Source organism: Emydura macquarii, unplaced genomic scaffold (genome assembly GCF_026122565.2).
Source record: "Emydura macquarii macquarii isolate MOO-44397 ecotype Brisbane River unplaced genomic scaffold, CSIRO-AGI_Emac_v2 contig_2680, whole genome shotgun sequence".
Lineage (NCBI taxonomy): Eukaryota > Metazoa > Chordata > Testudines > Chelidae > Emydura > Emydura macquarii.
Window position 1 is genome coordinate 2445584 of NW_027132817.1, and position 22647 is coordinate 2468230.

The 22647-nt window shown below is 47.8% G+C and overlaps 1 protein-coding gene across 4 annotated transcripts in view; it reads left to right on the top strand.

The window, feature by feature from the left end:
* Positions 1 to 22647, top strand: part of ZNF451 (zinc finger protein 451) — a 77735-nt gene that overhangs the window by 42449 nt on the left and 12639 nt on the right. For 3 of the 4 annotated variants that reach the window (XM_067565506.1, XM_067565505.1, XM_067565507.1), the window contains exons 10-13: positions 5143 to 6794; positions 14593 to 14733; positions 15744 to 15874; positions 16160 to 16346. In XM_067565506.1, coding sequence (XP_067421607.1) covers positions 5143 to 6794; positions 14593 to 14733; positions 15744 to 15874; positions 16160 to 16346 — 2111 coding nt within the window. Of the gene's footprint in view, positions 1 to 5142; positions 6795 to 7845; positions 7926 to 14592; positions 14734 to 15743; positions 15875 to 16159; positions 16347 to 22647 lie in introns of those variants that run through there. The other variant, XM_067565508.1, reaches the window with a different exon arrangement.

Here is a 22647-nt window from a genome sequence, read left to right on the forward strand (position 1 = left end):
GATCAGTTGAAGTTCCATGGCCGATATACTGCTTCCTTTTCCTGGATTAATCAGAAAAGGAAGAGTATGGGTCACTCGTGAAAGTAGTAACGAGCGAAGAGCCCAAACAGTCATGGAGCTTCTGGCAAGAGGAGAGCTATGCGGAATTCATGCCCCATAAATCTGAGGGGAGGCAAGTGTAGGGAGATGATCCCACCAATTCCCCCTGCAAGGCGATGATATAGTAGAATTCTTTCTCCTTTCCCTGCTCCAAATTCCTCTCACTTCCAGGAGCAGATACAGTGGGAGAAGACCCTTGCCACATAGCATTCAAGAGAAAGGAAAGATTTGCCCTCAAGCCACTTGTAGTAGCAAGGAGAGCAAAGCTTTCATGCTCAAGTGACTTGTTACAAGCTGCTGTCCATCTTCAGTTTACCAAACATTCACCTCCAACAAAACAACAAGCATACTCAACCCAGTGCGACTGAGTGCAGGTGACTTTCCTTTGAACTCGGGTCTGTTCCCACTGCTATGGGCCTAAGCTCTTCTGGCCTGGAAGTAAGAGGTAGTATGCCATTCTCAGACCTACTGAGGCACTAAAAATGGACAATGAGATGTTTTTAAAGTACCCACTAGATGTAGAATATTCAGTGGGCATCTTACTATATGTACCCACACCTACCACATTTCAGTACTGATGTAATATAAACAGTAAATAATATCAATTTTTTTAAAAGTCGGGCGCTTGTCTGGAATGAACACTTCATTCTCTAATGTGCAGTGACTTTAGAAAAATAACTGGTAGGCATTGTACAGTCTGACAAGCTACTTGGCCTGTTAATATGCAATTTAAAAGGACAGTATTTTCCTATGCAGTGTAGTTGTAGCTGTGTCATTTCCAGGTTATTAAAGAGACTGGGTGGGAGCGGTAATACCTTTTATTGGACCTAACATCTGTTGGTGTGAGAGACAAGCTTTCGAGCCACACAGAGCTCTTCTTCAGGTCTGGGAAAGGTGTTCCTAGTGTCAACCTCAAAGGAAACCTGCACAACGCTTTCAAAAGACGAGTCTAGGTGCTTAAATTCATTACTCTGCTAGATGCTAAAAACCATGGACTGAACAGAGACACTGGGTTTCTGGCTTATTACAAACAATCTGTAACCCACTAACCTCCTTTTTGTGCTATGACTGTAGAGATCTTAACAGGCCACTCTACATTGAACAATAATGTGCTAGCTACTTATGCTAAACAATCTCTTCCACCTTGTATTTTGCGGTGACTCTGGGAGTACCTTTCCCAGCCCTGAAGAAGAATCATAGAATATTCAGGTTTGAAGGGACCTCAGGAGATCATCTAGTCCAACCACCTGCTCAAAGCAGGACCAACCCTAACTAAATCATCCCAAGCTGCGCCTTAAAAACTTTTAACGATGGACATTCCACCATCTCCCAAGGTAACCCATTCCAGTGCTTCACCATCCTCCTAGTGAAAAACTTTTTCCTAATATCCAACCTAGACTTCCCCCAATGCAACTTGAGACCATTGCTCCTAGTTCTGCCATCTACTACCACTGAGAACAGCCTAGCTCCATCCTCCCTGGAACCCCCTCATCCCCCCCTCATTCTTCTCTTTTGTAGGCTAAACAAGCCCAGTTCCTTCAGCCTCTCCTCATAAGTCATAGGCTTCAGCCCCTAATTATTTCTGTTGCCCTCCTCTGGAATCTCTCCAATTTTCCACGTCCTTTCTGTAGTGGGGGGCCCAAAACTGGAAAATACTCCGAATGTGGCCTCACCAATGCCGAATAGAGGGGACTAATCACTTCCCTCAGTCCGCTGGCAATGTTCTTACTAATGCAGCTCAAAATGCCATTAGCCTTCTTGGCAATAAGGGCACTCTGTTGATTCATATCCAGCTTCCACTGGATATCCACTGTCCACTGTAACCCCCAGGTCCTTTTTCTGCAGAACTGCTGACTAACCAGTCAGTCCCCAGTCTGTAGCAATTCATGGGATTCTTCTGTCCTAAGTGCAGGACTCTGCACTTGTTCAACCTCATCAGATTTCTTTTGGAACAATTCTCCAAATTGTCTAGGTCACTCTGTATCCTATCCCTACCCTCCAGGGTATCTACCACTCCCCCCAGCTTAGTGTCATCTGCAAACTTGCTAAGGGTGCAATCTACACCATCCTCCAGATCATTAATGAAGATGTTGAACAAAACCAGCCCCAGGACCAACCCCTGGGGCACTCCGCTTTTTACCGGCTGCCAACTAGACATCAAGCCGTTGATCACTACCTGTTGAGCCCAATGATCTAGCCAGCTTTCTATCCATCTAATTGTCCATTCATCCAACCAACCCATACTTCTTTAACTTGCTGATAAGAATATTGTGGGAAACAGTATCAAAAGCCTTGCTAAAGTCAAGGTAAATCACATCCACCACTTTCCTGACAACCACAGAGCCAGTCATCTCATCATAGAAGGCAATCAGGTTGGTTAGGCATGACTTGCCCTTGGTGAATCCATGCTAACTGTTCCTGATCACCTTCCCCTCCTCCAAGTGCTTCAAAATGGATTCCTGGAGGATCTGTTCCATGATTTTTCCAGGGACTAAGGTGAGGCTGACCCGTCTGTAATTCCTGAGTTCCTCCTCCTTCCCTTTTTTTTGAAGATGGGCACTATATTTGCCTTTTTTCAATCATCTAGGACCTCCCCAGTCGCCACGAGTTTTCAAAGATAATGGCCAATAGCTCTGCAATCACATCAGCCAACTCCCTCAGCACCCTCAGATGCATTGCATCTGGCCCCATGGACTTGTGTATGTCCATCCTTTCTAAATAGTCCTGAACCTGTTCTTTCAGCACTGAGGATTGCTCACCTCCTCCCCATTCTGTGCTGCCCAGTGCAGTAGTCTGGGGGGCTGATCTTGTCTGTGAAGACTGAGGCAAAAAAAGCATCAAGTACTTCAGCTTTTTCCACATTATCTGTTTGTTTGTGCTCTGCTGTATTGCTCTCCCAGCAGATATCAGGGTAATTGAAGTCCCCCATGAGAACCAGGTCCTGTGATCCAGAAACTTTCACTAGTTGTCTGAAGAAAGCCTCATCTACCTCATCCTCCTGGTCTGGTGGTCTATAACAGACGGCCACCATGACATCACCCATGTTGCTCTTGCATCTAAACTTAACCCAGAGACTCTCAACAGGCTTTTCTCCAGTTTCATACTGGAGCTTTGAGCAATCATAGTGCTCTTTCACATACAGTGCAACTCCTCCACCTTTACTCCCTTGCCTGTCCTTCCTGAACAGTTTATACCCATCCATGACAGTGCTCCAGTTGTGTGAGTTATCCCATCAAGTCTGTTATTCCAATCACATCATAGTTCCTTGACTGTGCCAGGACTTCCAATTTCTCCTGCTTGTTTCCCAGGCTTATTGCGTTCATGTACAGGCATCTAAGATATCAGGCCAATTGCCCTGTTTTCTCAGTACGAATCAGGAAGCCTCCCCTGTTGCACCCTCCTTGTTGAGCTTCCTCCTGGTGTCCCACTTCCTCACTTACCTCCAGGCTTAGGTCCCCATCCCCCAGCAAATCTAGTTTAAAGCCTTCCTCATTAGGTTAGCCAATCTGCCTGTGAAGATGCTCTTCCCCCTTTTCGTTAGGTGGATCCATCTCTTCCTAACAATTCTTCTTCCTGGAACAACATCCCATGGTCGAAGAATCCAAAGCCCTCTCTTCCGCAATTTGGTTATGCACATGGTGTTGAAGTAAATGTGTGATGGTCCCTACCTGGGCCTTTTCCTTCAACAGGGAGGATGGACGAGAACACCACTTGCGCCACAAACTCCTTGATCCTCCTGCCTACAACCACATAATCTGCAGTGATCCGCTCAAGGTTGTTCTTGGCAGGGTCATTGGTGCCCAGGTGGAGAAATAGTAAGGGATAGTAGCAGGCTGAGGGCTTGATAAATCTCAGCAGACTTTCCATTACATCCTGAATTCTAGCACCAGGCAAGCAGCACACTTCTCGAGTTTCTTGATCTGTATGGCAGATGGATGATTCCATCCCCCTTAGAAGGGAGTCTCTGGCCACCAAAACCCATCCCTTCTCTTGGGAGTGGTGGTCGTGGAATCCCCATTCCCAGAACAAGGCATCCCACACCTTCTGATTGATGGGGCCTCCTGATCCCTTTCCTCAGATGAATCATCCAAACTGTTTTCCGCTGTAGTACCTGTGCAAAGAGCCTGAAAACGATTGCTTACCTCTACCTGCACTGGGGGTATACGAATTCTCTTTCTTTTGGAGGTCACATGCTGCCAATTTTCTTCCCTGTCTTCAGTCTCCCCTGCACTGCCCTTTCGGATTCTTCCACATGCTGTGCCTGCAGTAGCTAATCTTGACTTCTGTCCAGAAGGTCTTCATTTTCTTTAATGCAACGCAAGGTTGATAATTGGATCTGTATTCCTTTAACCTTCTCTTCCGATATGGAGACTAGCTTGCACTTCACACAGATGAAGTCGCTTCTATCCTCTGGAAGAAAGACAAACATAGCACATCCTGTGCAGGTCACAACAGCTGATCGTTCACTTTCCATATTATCTTTCCGCAGAGAGCCTCTTCAGATGCTGTATTTACCGCTCAGTTAGGCCTGAAAGGCAAAACCCTGTGTGGGCTCTCCCCCAAGGCGAACTCCCAGACAAACTCACTGTTTGCTTCTCCTCTGTTCACAGCTTACTTGGTTGGCAACTGGCTGCTACTCATAAGGCTGCTGACTTGAAGCAGTTGCCCCGGCCCAAAGTCTCACTCTCCAATCAACCACTCAAGGCCCACCAGGAACAAAGCATTCCCAGTTCACACTTCTCTCTCTCCCCTCTCACACCCAACGCAGCCCCCCTTAAGTAGCACTCACCTTGGCTCTACTTGGACAGTTCCCAGGCAAACTCTCTCTATGTGGTTCAAAAGCTTTTCTCTCTCACCAATAGAAGTTAGGTCTAATAAAAGATATTACCTCATCCACCTTGTCTCTCTGGTATTTCCCTGGTAACGAATGTAGTTAGTGGCAGGAGATGTGTGCGGAGTATTTTAAAGGATCACTTTGTAGATACATTTGTAAAGTTTGGAATATTTAAAGCTGTGAATGTGTCCTTTTTATATCCAATTTAGAACTCGTTGTCGTAATGCTGGCCCTGTATCACTGTCAGAGAAGAGCATCTCCCAGGTTGCAGAAATATTTAAAGCAAGAGGTCACTGTCAAAAATGTGAGAAACTCTTTGTAGATGAAAGCCAGATCAATCAACATAGCCGTGCAACTCAACACACAGTTAAAATTATTACCACAATGGAGGAATCCATCTTGATGTTTTGCCATATTAATGAAAGAAATAAAAATCCATCTCATTTGAGGCAAATTATAAATCAGTCAAGGTCTTCACTCCTTAAGAGACCATTGACTTTGAGTGAGCCTGTCTGTGAAAATGAGTCTGCCATTTCAAAACGGAAAAAGGAGTTAGAAGAAAAAAATCAAGAGGCTGGAATAAGCGTACATCAAGACAACACAGGCAAAATAAAAGCCTGGTTCTGTGAATGCCTTCTGAAGTTTTCTACTGAAGAGTCAGTTGAAAAGCACATTTTTTCAGCAAATAGAATCTGTCACAAGTGTGCTGTGTGTGGGAAGCTTGCTGAAAACTCAAGCATCATCCGTCTTCATATGAGTCGGTTCCATGGAGGGGCACACTTAACTAACTTCATTTTTTGGTGTCGGGCATGCAGTACAGACTTACTGAGAGAAGAGAACATTATGGCACATGTGACGGAATTTCACGGTGGACATTCTTACTATTATGAGCAGGAAGCTCTAGAGGAGGAACCTATGACATCCTCTTCTGACACACTATGCAATATCTCCATTAAATGGCAAGACCGTCTTTCCAGTTCTGTGGATCAGTCACTTCAGAGAAGTTCTATTTTAGGAAAATGGCAATGCTGCATTTGTGAGGAAATGTTTGAATCTGAAGACAGCGTTAAACAACATTGTATGTCTTTAGAAAGTCATCAGTTTCACCGGTATTGCTGTGGCTTGTGCAAAAAGCATTTTCACAAAATGGAAACATTATACCGACACTGCCAAGAGCATCACAGCCATGAGATAGAGGTTAAATATTTTTGTGGCCTTTGTGGTGATCTCTTTTTCAATGTTGAGGAAGAATTTCTAACCCACTATAAGGGTTTCCATAGCACAGATTACATGTTTGTATCTGAAGAGTCAATAAAAAATAAAGATGACATTACAGTATTAGAAAAAGGTGACCGTCTAACCTGTGGCTGCAGGGAAGATTACACCTCCAGAGTAAATAGAAAGGAAGATCACAGGAATTGTCAGAAAACCCTCCTAGAAAAAGGCAATCTGTGGTTTCGCTGCTGCTTCTGTTCAGCAACGGCACAAAATTATGCAGATTTGAATGACCACCTCAGCAAAAGTCACACTCCAAGGAAAAGCCAGGAAGAGATGTATGTTGTGAGATGTGGTGCATGCAACAAAAGTTTCCACGATATTGTGAGTGCCCATCAACACTATCATGATAAACACTGCTTCTTGCAAAAGCCTAATATAACACATTTCGGATCAGAATCAGAAAGCAAAGTCTTCAACTTTACAGCCAGTGGTGCTTGTGTAGACAAGAAGCCTGATAAACTAAAGTTTCCAGCAAATGTAATTAAGGTTCAAAGAAAGTCAGACTCACCTTCTCTAAAGAGAGAAGTAGATAAAAAGAAAAAAAGTGAGAATAAAGCATATTCTGAAGAGCATGGCGAAGAAGGTATGTAGAATTTATAGCTTTAGTTTAACACACAATTGAAAAAAAATTCATTGTTTTAATATGCTCATATAGAAATTGTTCAACAGAAGATGTATAGATATATATACCATGCACCTATATCTAGCTTTACATATGAAATAATGTAAACTCAGTTATATGTTTAAAATGGTAATTTTAGTAAGTTTTTGGTGCCAAATCTTGAGAACTAAAGTTGAACCTTTGATTGCTAAAAGCTTTATAAAATCCACTTCTTGTATGTACAATGCAAATAATTTACCAAGACTCCATGGACCATGCTTAAATCAGAATTCTGTATTGACCACAGGAATTAGCTGGAAATGGACAGCAATCTTCAGATGCTGCTCTTCCTCCTCTTTTTCTTGTCTCAATCACCCTTTCTCTGAAGGGAGAAGACACTTTAGTAGTAGGTAAAGTCAAAACTAGGGAAAACCACGTGGAAGCTGTCTGAGAACCACATAGGAAGAGGGGGTAGCTTTTGACTCCAAAATGGATCCATTCAGGGAAAGCATTCCTTCTGCCCAACCTGGTGTACTACATAAGCAGTCACTCATGGCCAGCTCCACCTTCTCTACTCTTAAGTGGCTTTTAAAAACAAGAGTAAACAGCTGGTGTCCAGGTGGGAGATATCCTTTGAGAGACTTGAGTTCAGAATCGCTCATTATCAGATAAAAAGGGACTTGGGATCACTCAAATTCCCTGTGATTAAGAAAATACCAACAGTAAAGGAATCCAAACAGATTCCTGTCCAACCCCTTCCCTTTGGTTAAGGCAAACGGCTGCAGCATGGGGTCCTCAGAGGGAACAGAAGTCTTTGGAAGACCAGGGTGGGTAAAGGAAGGTCTCTTATGAGAATACTGTGTGCGCGCGCGCGGTCTCTCTCTCTCTCTCTCTCTCTCTCTCTCACTCTCTCACACACACACACTCTGACTCTGGTATCACAGCTTGCCTGATGCTTTCTATTATAAACCTGGTTTTATTTGCTTATAACTTTGCCAGACTATAATCATTTTCACTGAAATTTTCTCTACAGGTTGTCTGCCTCAGACTGAATTTTTCTGGTAAATTATTCTGTAACTATTTCCAAGAATGAATCTAAGGAAGAGTAGTTTGTGGCCATATTAAAAAATTCTGGCAACCTTTTCTTCTTTGGGTGATTGCTCATGTCCATTCCATTATAGGTGTGTGCATGCCTCCGTGCACGGCTACCAGAACTTTTTTCCCCTTAGCAGATCCCATAGGGCCGGCTCTAGTGCCCCCTGGAGTCCCGCACGCCAGCCCTACGCCCCCTCAGTTCCTTCTTTCTGCCCGTGGCAGTTACTGGAACTGCCTGCACTTGCACTGCAAGCACTTCATTCCCCGTGTTTAAACTTTAGACAAGGTTTTTTTTTTGTTAGTTAGTTAGTTTAGTTAGTTTGATTGATTGATTGATTGATTGATTGATTATAATAACTACTGTATTGGTAGTTAGAGACTTAAAGATAGTCTAGCTCAGACTTTACCGGGCACAGGTATGCTCCGGTGTCATAGCTTCACACCACGTGCTCTCAGTGGGAATGCTTTTCCACTAGCTGGCCCCCACTGCCTGAGGCATGGGGGGGAAGCCTTTTGTGGAAGGAGAGAGGCTTTCAGACCCGGAAAATCCGCCTGAAATCCTGGCTCATGGAGCCCCAAACTGGCTCCGAGCCATCCCCCTTTGCCGCAGTATCCAGCGTGCTGCCGGTGTAGAGGGCACCGTCGGCACCGACCTGATTCAGCACTGCGAAGACGGAGCGCAGACACTCCCCTGCACTGTTGGAGCAGGCGGGGTGGAGCACCTACCGGCATCGTCGACTCCGGTGGCTGAAGGGTGGCAAGAGCCTTATTGGCCTTGCATATGCCACCGCAGCTCATGCCTCCACGAGAGAGAAGGGGCTGGCATTTGGGGTAGCCTGCATTGGGACCCCCTGAATGGTTCAGGAGATTCCTGGTATGGGGAGGAAGATCTCCTGCAGACTGGTTCCTAGGGTAGAACAGGTCGCTCCCCTAGAAGTCATCCAAGGTCGCGGTCACCAGACCGACCTGCATCGAGGCGGAGAGCGAAGTCACCCGCCCAACACCAGTCTCGACCCCCGCGGCAGTGGGTGAGGTCCATCCCACCGCCCCAGCATGGTGGAGTTTGCCCGCAAGGATGCGGAGCTGATCCCGGTCACCGCAGACAGTCTCAGTACCGAGGACTTTGCCGGGCAGTGCAGAACCCGGATGCCGGCGGAAGAGGGCTGTGGCTTGCAGAGCCCTCGCCTTCTCTCCTCCCTGCCAGATGAAGCATGCGCCTGAGCCCTGGTTGATTCTAGGGCACAACGGGAACTGCTCAAGAGGCGGCCTCCACCTTGGGGCTGGAGGCCAAGGAGGAAAAAGGGGCAGCGGACTACCTTTAATGTGATACTGGTGGGCTCTACAGGGTGGCACCCCTCCTGGTCTACAGAGGGGTGCCAGGCGTAGAGAAGGTCGCATGGCAACCTCGTCCTCCGTAGCCCAGTGCCTAGAGGGAAGAGTATTACACCCACCCAAGGGGTTTGAATACTGTTCACCACCCTGCCCCAGGTCCCTGGTGGTGGTGGCTGCCGATCACAGGGACAGGCAGGGCGGACGGGCTCTACTCCAGAGAACAAGGGAGACTGCAAGCCAGATTTGTTGGAGAAAATTTTATTCAATAGTGCTACTAGCAGGTGGAGAGGGAGCCCTTGGGGGACTCGGTGAGCCCCTTTGCTGAGGCTCTGCCCGACAGCAGGCGCAGAACCTGTATTCCATTGCAGAAGAGGGTACCATGGGAGCTAGAGCAGCGCTCCAGGCACCCTCAAATGCTGCTGATTCGGTGGGCTGAGCCATGCCCCCCGCCACCGGCATGCCCAGAGGTTAGTGGCTGCAATCTTGGTTTAGCCCAAAAGGTCCAGCAGCCTATCCGTGGCCCTTCCTTGGATGAGTCAGCCTTCTCCTTGGCTCGGATAGAGACGAAGCTTCATGGTCTCAGGGCCTCCTAGACCACGGTCTGTTCCCTGGGCCGCTACGCGCCACAGACCTTCAAGTGTCAGACAGGTCTCCAGGGACAGCAGCAGGAGGAATGCCAGCCACGGCCGTCTTTCGACCTATGGGCAATGAGACAGAGTCAGGGGGTCTGGGAGACACCATCTGCCCTGACTGGCTCCTTAGGCCCTCAGTAAGGGTCCTCTTGGCAATAAGGCGATCGGAAAAGGCCCTTCTGCTGGTGAATGCAAGGGCAGCGCCCTAGCCTATACCCTCCTGCAGGCGTGGGTGAGCCAGAAGGCCTTTGGACCGCTGGGTCCTTGAGATAGTTCAGTGAGCTAGGGGCCCTGGTTGTCTCCTCCTCCTGGCCCTCTACGCCACCCCCTTCCTCCCTCTCAGTGGCATTTCCACATCCAAGAGGTTGAGGGCACCTGAGCCACAAGCAGCGGGACAGATCCAGCAGGCCATGGAGGAAGAGGCCCTATTCGAGGTACTCCCTCGGCAACTCTCACATGATTCCCCCAGCTCCGTAGTGGAAGCATGCCGACCTGGATGTCAGGGACGCAGATCCTCAAAGTCGACTCCCTCTAATGCTTTACGGCTTACCCTGCAATCTGTTTCTTGGCCAACGGTGTCTACTGAAGGCCTGGCAGTGGTAGCTGTGCGCTGACGGTGCATGATCTGCCCACGCAGGCCCAGGTCCCAAGCCCTGAACAGTGCGAGCCAGTCAGGCATCCCTTGCGGCTGGCAGATCCTGCTGGTAAACACACAAGTTCACGTTAATGCAGGTACAGCCTACGGAATGCATCGGTGTGACCGGCTGCTTCCCGAACCAGACCTTCTTGCCCTAGCCGTGCTGTGGGACAGAGTCCCTCACGGGAGCCGACTCGTCAGCCTTGTAAAGGGAACCTATCGGTCCTTAGGACCCGGCGGTGATCACCTCCTGGGGGTGAGGAACGGCAAGGTGGACCGCATCAAAGTGTCGCTCTTCCTCACCACAAGGGGTCACTGCGCTAACTAAGGGCGTTTACGATCGTCTGGAGGGGGTTTCCCTCAAAGGGAATCCATCGGTATTGGACTGAAGCACAGGGTCTGCAGTGCTGCCCTCTCCTTGGTCAAGGGGCAGAGATGCTTGCCAATGCCATTCGTCTGCAGCGGTCAGAGGCCTTCATATTCACTTTCCTGCCTTCCCCCTCCTGCATACAGCCCTGCTGAAAGCGAGGAGGGGCTAAACAGATGCCATCTCGATTGTTCCATGCCATGCCAGCACGGGTTCAGCATGCTGCTGGTTTTCTCGATTGCTGCCTTGGGAGCCTCTGAGCCAGCGTGATCCCAGCTCCAGGGATCACGGTCACCTGTGGTGCCCAGATCTGGACCCTCAGCACCTCATGTGGTCATAGATTGGTGGCCGAGAGGTGATGAGTGAACCGCTCATAACAAGCCCAGCGAGTACCGATGGGTAGCAGGAAGCCCTCCATGCAGGTCATGTACCGGGCTAAGTGGAAGTGGCTGTGGCCTGCCGGGAGCAGTCCCGAGACACTCTGCCTGGCCTTTTGCCAGTATAGGCGATCTGGGAAATGTTTGCCGCAGCTAGCAGCCATATCAGCCTTCCATCAACTGCTGGAAGGGGGATCGCGGTCCTCTCGTCAGATGGCAGTTCGGTCTGGAAAGGGGGTGGGAGGCTCTACCTGTAGGCCCATGACCCAGTGCCCCCCTGGGATCTTGACCTGGTCCTTCCCGGCCCATGGTCCCCCTCCCCCGCCTCTGAAACCTACGGCGTCATGCCCTCTACTCGGGCCTTCTGGGAAGGTGGTCTTCCTGGGGGGTATATTACCTCGGCAAGGAAGGTCTCCAGGATCAGAGCTCTGACCTCAAAGCTCCTCCCTTATACTATAGTCTGTAAGATAAGGTTCAGATGGGACCGCACAGGGCCTTCCAGCCCAAGGTGGTTGCCCAGTTCATTGGACCAATCATATATCTACCCAGGTTTCCCCGAACCACGCGGCTCGGAGGAGAGAGAAAGGCAGCACTCACTAAAACGCGAATGGGGCCCTGGCTTCTACACCAGATGAAAGACGCAGCTCTTCCTTGCACCATCCGACTGGATAAAAGGTTCACTGGTTGCCGACCAGAGCAATTTCCTTGCGAATAAATTCCTGCATCGCGTTGGCCACGAGCAGGTGAAGGTGCCGCTTCCAGATGCCACAACTCTCCCAGCAGAGTTCAAGCTCCATCTACAGCCTTCCTAGCAGAAGTGCTAGGGCATGGCATCTGCAAAGCAGCTGCCAGGCTGGCGGTACGTACCTTTACGTCCCACCACGCCTCTATCCAGGGTGCGGGAAGGAGTGGGTTTCAGCAGTCCTGGGCTGCAGGCAGCTCACCGCTAACTCCGGCCCACCTCCAAGGTACTGCTTGTTAGTCACCTATAATGGAATGGACATGAGCAATCACTCAAAGAAGAAAACAAGGTTACTTACCAGTAACTGCTGTTCTTCGAGATGTGTTACTCATGTCCATTCCACAACTCACCCCCAGTCCCCACTGCTGGAGTTGGTGGAAAGAAGGGACTGAGGGGGCCTCATATACCGTGGCATGTGTGCGGGATTCCAGGGGTCACCAGAGCCGGCCCTACGGGATCTGCTAAGGGGGAAAATATTCCGGTAGCCATGCACATCTATAATGGAATGGACATGAGCAACACATCTCGAAGAACAGCAGTTACTGGTAAGTAACCTTGTTTTTAAAATGCTGTAGCGCCCCCATGCTTTGGAGCAGAGACTTGAAATGTAACAAGGGATGGCCTTTGTGTCTGGAATGTGCTTTTTGCTATTTCTGAAAATCCATCCAAATTTAGCCAATTTATAAGCCATTGCACATGCTCAGTTGATAGCAGGCCAAAGCTAAAATCCCCAGAGAGTAGCACTGAGCTGGAGCACGCTCAGGGCAAACAAAGGGGGATGAGCAGAACTTTCCCTTCAATAGCAGCATTTCCTGTCTGCTCCAGTTCATGCTGGGTCCATGTTCTGGTACCTGAATTAAGAGCAGGAGACTCACCTGCTGGGCCCATGCAGCATGGAGGAGGAAGTCACCTGAATCAAATGCAGAGGGGACAAGAGCTGGATCTGGGGATAGAAAGTAATAAATGAGACAAGAAGCCTCTGGGGAAGAGAAGACTAATATTGAGAGCTAGGGAGGGAAATAAGGGGATTGGGAGACTTTGATCAGACGAGGAACCAGGGGAGATCTGGGACTGTCAGGGCTAGAGGACTAGAACTAGGAACCAATGGGGTGTGTCGCAGGCAAGACAGGTCTGATGAGGAGCTATAGTGTGGAGGGAGACCTGGGGATGGAGGACACTGAAACTGGATGAAGATCTTATGGAGGGAGACTGGGACTGGAGGCCGGTGGGGACAAGAAACTTACGTGTGGAGATGACTAGAGACTGGCAGTGGGTCAGGGCAGAAACAGATCAGATGGGGATCCAGGATAGGTGAACTAGGACTGGCTGGGCAAGGAGAGAGGGAGGGGAACAAAAAGATCTGGATGGTGATGGTGACTGGGTGTGGCTTGACAAGGAGACTGTGATGAGGAGTCCATATGGCAAAACGAGGAGAGATGGGCAGGAGACTGGGCCTGGGATGAGAAGCCAGAGGAGTAGAGACTGGGATTGGCTAGGAGAATGGGACAGACAAGGAGTCAGAGGTGGGAAGAGACATGACTGGGACAGGAACAACTTGGAGGGAACTGGACAGAAGGGGTCAAGCATGAGGAAAACAGGTAGAAGAGTCTGTGCCCACTGGAACACATTTCCCTCCAGAGCCTGGAATGGAATTCCAGATTCCCGAGTTTCTCCTCTGCTTGTCAGCGAATATCATGTATGTCATCCCCCTCTAAGGGCTGGTCCACATGGAGAATGAAAACCTATTACAGCTATCTGTTACTTTGTTCATTTATGTGGCAGAAGTCAGTGCAATGGATTTTAAAGTTTTAAACTTCCTGATGGCCCATGTGCGTGTCAGTATGAAGCTACGCAATGGAATTTGGTTTTGCAGTTCTTTATTTTTAATTTTCTTTTTGTGTGTGATTCCTATGGTTAAAGGACATTATTAAGTTTGCAAAGTCAAGCAGTGAAATGTTACGAAATAATGATCCTTAATGCAGGTTTTTGTGTGTGTAATAACTTGACCCAGCTTATATTATTAACGACTTGGGTTTTTCTTTGCCCACTAAAATGCACATTCTGTAAATGCAGGTTAGATATTTTATTATAATATGACCAGTGCTCCTTGTTCATATGCCATGCCTTTGCTGATCATGGAGTTGGCCAGTTGTTAAAAAATTAACTTTGTTTTTATGTGTTCATTAGTTTTGCATTACAATATGTTGTAAAATCTAAAAACTGAGTGGATGATCAACAGCTTGAATGTCCTATTGGAAGTTTGATAGAACATAAAAAGAATATCTCTTATGCTTTGTGTACACAGCTCCAGCTGGAACTCATGGATATTATGTGCATCAAGGATATAATCCTGAGTGTGGTTCTCTGCCTAGTAAATTTACAGATCACTAAAAATTACCTCAAATGGTTTAAAAAAAATTGCTATGAAAATAATTACATTCAGTGACCATACTATATTTTATAGTTTTAAGAGTTATTGCTTAGAATTTCTTACAGAATAGTGAATTATGTGGATTTCTTTTGAAAGCACAATTGAATTGGGAGATTTACATTTACGTGCATTTTTATTCAACCTGTATAATATATATTTATATCCAGTTGAAGACAATGAGCTGCCAGATTTTGACTACCTGCGCACCATGACTCACATCGTGCTGGTTGACTTAGACAACTGGGGAAAGTTTTTCATTCATCTGCCAGCCAACCTGAACCAAGGGACATTTGTCTGGGGCTTTCAAGGTAAAGGTTAAGAGAATAATACTGAGAGCTTAACAGAAACCCATATAAATACACTAACAGTACATTAGAACCAGACTGGACAAAGAACAGGATCCTTTTTATAGTCCCAAGTGGACCTCCTAGTTCATCAACATGGTGTTTACAAGGCAGCCACCTATAGAAAACTTAAGATGTTGGATTCTAAAATATTAACATGCACCTCCACCTAGTAAAGAGTATTGCTGCATGTTAGCTATAGAACTTCATTAAGAGAAAATGTAAATGTTAGATATTTTTCATATTCGAAGTTTGACTTCTGTGTATGACTTTAAAAGAGCTGTGAAAGAAATGATAAAGAAAAGTAGTTTGTGGGATCCTTCTTGGTCATTTCCACAATTCACACTTGCCAAAAAGGGGTTTCTTGATTCATGGCATTGTGTACTTGTAACTTATTTAAAATATTAAAGCTTTTCTTGTACTCAAGATGGTGCTTGTGAAAACTCCAGAATGTGTGGATTTATGTAGGACATAAACTAATATCTGATAGATACACCCATTATATTATGCATATATTTAAACAGACTGTACACATTACATATTAACCATAGTGAGATCCCCTATTTGAATAATGTTTCTAGTATATTAGCTAATTTTCTTGTGGAAATCTCTGATTATGACCCTCAGATAAGTTATGTTAAACCATTTTTTATGTTGAGAGACGCCTTTGATTTAAGATCTATTTATGCTTCTAAAAACGATATTCAGACTTTTTTCACTTCTGATCCCGAGAAGATAACTATTACAAAAACTAACATGGGAGGCACTATGGAGGGCTGGACCACATCACAGACAGTTTATGCCATACATCAACCTCTTTTAGAAATATAGGATGGTATTTAGTTTAGTCAAAAAATAGGATTTTCCATTTTTCAGACTTGTTCATTTTTTGTCATTTTCCCCTCCTTGAACTGTTTGACTTCTGTTGCTCATGATGATGTGGTGTTATGCATCTCTTATTCTTTGTTATTTAGGAGGACACAGCAACTGGAAACCTCCAGAACAGTGCAAAATCTTTAATTACCTTAATAAGATTGGATGTTTCTTCCTTCATCCACGTTGTGGTACCAGAAGAGAAGCAGCAGATTTTGCACTGTGTATGCATGTAAGTCATTGCTCTATCTACTTTTATGGTTTGCTTTTTTTGGTGATAAGACGCATAGGGAAGTGTATGTGTGTATAATAAAGTACATTATAAAACAGTCATGATAAAAATTTAGGTAATAAAACTTCAGATGAGAAGAACAGATAGTGGGTCTGACAAGAAAAAGGGAAATGCATTATCAGTATAATGCTTAAAGGGAAATTTCTGCAGCAGAGTTTTCTGTTTCAAAAGGCTACCTAGTAACTGAATTTATAGTTTAATGTCTCCCTCCCTCACTCCACATAGGCTGGCCGTCTGGATGAGCATCTGCCCAAGCAAATTCCTTTCACCATTCTTTCTGGAGACAAAAGCTTTCTGGAATTGGAGGATCAGTTTAAGAAAACTCAGCGCACAGCTCGCATCCTAAACCCTCATGACATAGATGGAGATATGATGTGTGCCTTACTAAACAGCATTTCAGATACCACAAAAGGTAGTACATAAACAATTAGTAGAATCCAGCCAATAAAAGGAAAACATCACTACTGATAGCAACAGCTATCCTGTTAGCCAGGGTGTTTTTTTAATTAGCATTCTTATTTAATGAATTGATCTATATCTAAAATTGCATTTTTTACTAATATGAGTCTCAAATGAGAGGCATGAACAATGAGAAAAGAAATAGTGCAACATGTCCTAGAAATTGGAATTATGGACAGAAAATAAAATGAGGTTCAGCGTGGAAAAACACACTAATACATCTGGAGGGAAATGGTCTGAGATACAGATAGCAGGCAGACTGGTACCACTGCCTATTGTTAAAGTTGCCCAAAAATTCCCATTATAAGACTGTGTTTTCAGTGGCATATTACTTTGCCAAACTTTAACTATTTGGGCTTGCATTGTTCATGCTGGGTCTATGCTGCAAAGCAGAACACTTCTGGAAAACTTAAGCCAAACTGTCCAGCTCTTTGCAAGAACAAAACTAGGGGAAATATTTTGCCTATGTTTTAAAAAAATTCTTGAGACCTTTTCTTTGAAATGCTTTTGAGCAGAGACTTGAAACAGCAGAGTGGCTGTTGTGGTCAGGAAGGTGCCTTTGGCTGTCCATGTGAATATCCACCCAAATTTCGCCAAGTTATAAGCCTTTGAAAAATCTCATTTGGCACATGATCAGTAGACTTTTATCACCTACAGCAGGGGTCCCCAAACTTTCACCTGCAAGGGCCACAACGCTCAGTCTTCCTCTTATGCTGGGCCAGAGCGGCTGGGCCCATGTCACGTGGGAGGGGGTGGGAGCTAGGAGAGCAGAGCGGCTGCCGCACGGTGCTGCTTGGGGCTGGGAGCAGCGCGGCTCCACCCAGGGCATCGCTAGACCCATGTGGGAGAGAGGCAGGGCTGGGAGGGGGAAGCAGCCAAAGTGTGGCACTGCTGGGGCTGGGAGCTGCACGCTGGGCCCAAGTGGGAGAGGGGCAGGGGTGGGAGGGGGGAGTGGGCCGGTCAGAATGTATCGGTGGGCCGGATGCAGCCCACGGGCCATAGTTTGGGGACCCCTGACCTACAGCTTCCAAAGATTTACTTGGTCCTCTCACAATGCTAGTGCTGAATAAAACGCACATGCAGCATTGCCACTGAGTGATTAGGAATTCTTCCTCTAGCCTGGGGCTGTAAAGGCTCAAAAGGACTTTAACTGCAATTGCTGCTACTAGCCCCTCTGGGCCAGGGTAGGCCTGGCCACTGGAAATGAGAGAGCCTGTCTCTCCTGTGCTTTGCGGACCCCTGTTGGCATCCAGAGAGCAGGGAACAGGAATCCATCTGATTTGTATGCAGAGGGGACAAAAGTTGCACCAGTGTGAAGGAGCAAAAGATTGGGATAAGAAGCCTTGTGAGACACGGATCAGAGGGGAGGAGAGAAACTGAGAGGGGGAAAATACTGGCAAGGAGTGTAGGCTGGGAGTCATTGAGCATGGAAACTGGGACTAGGAGCCAGTGGGCTGGGTGACCTATAGCCGTTTGATTGTGGAGGAGGAAATACAGAGATCAGACAAAGCAGGCAAGAGGTGAATAACTAGGACTCACTGGTCAAAGAGACTGGGACAAGGATCCAGGGAGGGGTGAGTTGGGAGACTAAGATGGGATGAGGAGCTGAAAGGGGGAGATGAAGGGGGGAAGTATTTTGTGGGGAGGAGACAGACAGGACATGGAGCCAGGAGAGGGGAACTAGAACTGGCTGGGCAAGGTTATGGAGATAGAGATGAGAATCCTGATGAGTTGAGACTGGGACTGAGACAAGGAACCAGGAACGGGGAAGAGACAGTCTGGGACAGGAACAGGTTGAACGGGATAGGCCGTAAGGGTCAAGCTTGAGGGAAACTAGCAGAAGAGTTTGTGCCTACTGAGGCAAACTCTCCTCCAGAGTCTAGAATGGAATGATTTCTGAGTCTCACCATTTCACTGCTATCAGCAATGTCTGTGAAACTCATGGCAAAGCATGTCTCATCCTTTTCCAGTGACTGGTCCACAGAGATGATGGAAATCTATATTGCTATCGGTTAGTCAATGATCTCTGTAGGGTGGATCTAAAGGTTCTTCTTCGAGTGCTTGCTTATGTCCATTCTGATTTAGGAGGGGGTGCGTGCGTGCGCCACAAGCACTGAAGCTGGAAATTTTCTCTCTAGTGGTATCCATAGGGCTGGCTCTAGCACCCTCTGCAGCAGCACGCGTATGCGCTTGTATATATGGCACTGCTGATCCCACTCCCCCTCAGTTCCTTCTTACCATCCGTGATGGTGCTGGAACAACTCTCTGCTCTTGCAAGTCTCCATTTTTTCCTAGTGGTTCTAGCTATTTCTAGCTACTGCTAGTCTATATAGTTTTTAAAAGTTGGTTGGTTAGTTTGTTAGTTATTAGTTTACTAATTAGAAAGTTCCCAGGATCGGGGCATGCCCCGGTCTCCGGGGTTTAAACCCTGTGCTGCATGCAAGTAGCCTAGGCCACTGAGCGACCCGCGTCGGAGATGTTTAAGGTGCTTGGGGGAAGCTCACGTCTCTGAGAAGTGTAAGATCTGTATGAGCGTTCGCCCAAGAACTAAGAAGGACCGGGACATTAGACTTAAGGCCCTTCTGATGGAGGTGGCGCTCAGACTGGCATTGGAGCCACGATGAAACTCTGGACCAAGTACTGTGGTGTCGACGAGAAGCGCTCCTCCGATGTCGGAGTCGACCTGGCACCGCTTGGCATCCCTGGTGCCAAAGAAGCACTAAAAGAAGGCACATTCAGGGATGGAGCGTTTGCCGGCTAAGAAAAGTTCAGGGAAGCAGGAGTCAGTCCGGAAGAGGTCTATGCACTTGCGGGCATCGAGCCTGGCACCCGTGCCACTGACAACTCCAGGGAGTGACTGGCAGAGGCCCGTGCCTGAAGGACCTATTGGCGATGCCGGTGCCGCCTACACCACGAGCGAGTAGGCCCCTGCACCGGCTGGTGGTCCGTTGCAGGGGATGTTAACGACTGCACAACCGCCCCTGTCAATTGTTCACCGCTCGCCAGCCTCACGGCACTCATTAAGTTCTCGGCACCAATCTCTGGAACTGCACCGAGAGAGATCAGATTTGCGCTTCTGGACGCTAGGCACTGATCCCTGGAGCACCAGCACCAATCTGACAAGCGTTGGCATCAATCTTTGGAGCCCCGCAGTTCGCTGAGCCCACAGTGTGTCAAATCGCTGGCACACAGCAGGTCACCGGAGCCCTGGCACCGCTCAAGTCCTTACAGGAAACTGAAGGACAAGACACAGTCAAGACATAGCTAACGCTCTGGCTCTGGCCAACGCTTCCTGACACCGGAACTCTGGTGTAGAGACACGGAGAAGCGAATGGCATCGGCACCCCAGTGGTCACTGGGATATACTACTTCAGACTTGGGGAAGGAAATTATAATCCCTCCCGAAGGTGCAGACTACAAAGCCCCCCATGGATTTCCCCATGCCACCACGTGGGGGTGGCTTCAAGGTCAATGGATTGTACCCTGGAAATACTGGAACCTGTGGGAGTTGCCCCATTCCGCAGTGCCCTACCCACTTTCATCTGCGGGAACTTTGGTGCTGCGCTCTTCAGAAGACCCCATCATGGCACCAGCCTTAGACGTTGACTTGGAACTTGAGGAGTCGCTATCGGGAAGTCCTTTGGTGACCACCCCAACTAAAAGAGGCTCCAGCAGCCCCTCAGCTACCGGCCTCCTCCTTGTCCTTCCCAGATGAGGCAGTAGTGGGCCCCTCATGTGCTGCCCCGCTGGACGATTATAGGTCACATCAGGAGCTGTTTGAAAAAGGTAGCAGCTAACCTGGGTCTTAAGATCAAGGAGCTTAAAGAACCTGTGGATAAACTCTTTGGCATCCTGGCATCCGCAGCCCCTTCCAAGTGACCCTCCTGGTGCCTGAAGGGGTAGTAAAGCTGGTGAAGGCTTTGTGGCAGATCCCGGCATCTCTGCCCCCCATATCCAAGCAGGCAGAGAAAAAGTACTATGTGCCTGCTAAGGGCTTCAAATACCTATACACACATCCATCTCTGGGCTCGCTGGTGGTCGCGGCAGTCAATGAGCACAACAGGCAGGGGCAAATGAGTTCCACAACAAAGAGGCAAAGAAGATGGATTTATTTGGTCAGAAGATTTATTCAACAACAAGCCTGCAGCTAATGGTGTCTTATCAGCAGCCATTACTGGTGCGATACCATTCTAACATCTGGCAATCACTGGAAAAGTATACTGACCCCCTCCCCCAGTCCTCCAAACAAGAGTTTGAGGCCATCCTGGAGGAGAGTAAGACTTTCCAGGGCCTCCTTGCAGATGGTTTCAGACATGGTAGACTTGGCAGCGTGGGCAATGGCCTCCGCAGTATCAATGAGGAGAGCTTCATGGCTCCAGTCGTCTGGTCTCTTGACAAGAAGACACTTCAGGCCCTCACAGCAGCAGCGCTTTGGAGGCCAATCGAGAGGGGAGCCCTATAGAAAGAAAAATAGAGGTTACAAGCTTCACTGGGGCAATTCGCCGGCATCTGCTTTGAAGCCAGGCCCGAGTCGTCATTCCTCAGGCAGAAAGAGAATCTTTTGAAGGTGCGCCTGAGGGCAACCTACCAATGTGTATTTGAGATCCAGTTTTCCGACCGGTCTCCTCGCGCCTTGCCTGTTTTCTCCCAGTCTGGATGGCCATTACGTTGGACCATTGGGTGTTTGTCTCGATACCACCCTCCTTCCCTATCCCTCTTCAGGGACCCCTTTCACGAGCAATTCCTCATCCAAGAGGTACAAGTCCTCTTGCAGGTGGAGGGAGGTCACTCAGGGTTTCAGAGGCAAAGGATTCTATTCATGTTATTTCCTGATCCCAAAGACAAATGGAGGCCTAAGACCCATACTGGATTTACAGGCCCTGAACAAGTTCCTCAAAAAGCTAAAATTTCGCATGGTCTCGCTAGCAGCCATCATTCCCTCTCTGGATCCAGGTAACTGGTTTGCTGCCCTCGATTTGAAGGACGCTTATTTTCATATTGCTATTTTCCCAGGCCACAGGAAGTTCCTGCGGTTTACAATGGGAGTGCAACACTACCAATTTGTGGTCCTCCCATTCGGACTTTCTACTGCTCCTCATGCATTTACCAAATACATGGCAGTGATAGCCGCCCACCTCAGATGCAGGGGAGTACAGGTGTTTCATTACCTGGATGATTGGCTTATCAAAGGCCGCTCAAGGGAACAGGTCCTTCGCGACATTGGAATCGTGAGAGACGTGTCAGTCGCTGGACTTGCTAATAAACTAACGGAAATCGTTACTTATGCCGTTACAGAGAATAGAGTTCGTAGGGGCAGTCCTAGACTCTATTCAAGCCAAAGCATTGCTGCCCAACACCAGGTTCCAGGCTATGATGGGATTGATAGTCTAAGGGTCCACCCACTTAACCCAGGAAGGGTATGCCTCAGCCTCCTGGGGCATATGGCAGCTCGTACTTGTGGTCCGCTACACCAGGCTGTTGTTACAGCCGCTCCAGATGTGGCTGGCAATGGTATACTCCCCATCCAGACACTCCTTCGAGAGAATTCTCACAATCCCCCTGCCCCCCCAACACACTTACCTCCTGTCATGGCGGATGAACCGTCAACAAATTCTAACAGGAGTACCCTTCAAGATCCTGAGACTAATGCTGTGCTTGGTCTCAGATGCCTTGGGTATGGGTTGAGGAGCCCACCTTGGTGCCCTTTGGACTCAGGGCCGGTGGACCAGGGAGGAACTAGCTGTTCACATAAATGTCAGAGAGCTCAGGGCCATCCGGCTGTCCTGCATGGTGTTCCTGCCGCACCTGTCCAACAAGTCCTCACAGACAACACAGCGGCAATGTACTATATCAACAAGCAAGGGGGAGCCAGATTCTCAGCTGTCAGGAAGACGTACATCTCTGGGACTTCTGTGTGGATCACAACATTCATCTTGAAGCAGTCCATCTGCCGGACCTGAAACATACCCTAGCAAATCGTTTGAGCAGATCCTTTCGCTCTCACCATGAGTGGTCACTCCACCAGGAGGTGTCCAACCGCGTCTTCCAAAGGTGGGGAACTCCCCGAGTGGACCTGTTAGCAACCAGGGAAAACAGGAAATGTGTTCACCTCTGCTCTTTCCTGAGATCGGAGGAAGGCTAACTGACAGATGCTTTCCTTCTCTCATGGTCAAGGGGTCTCATGTACATGTTTCCCCCGATACCTCTCGTGCACAGGGTACTTGTGAAAGTCAAGAGGAACAGCGCACGACTCA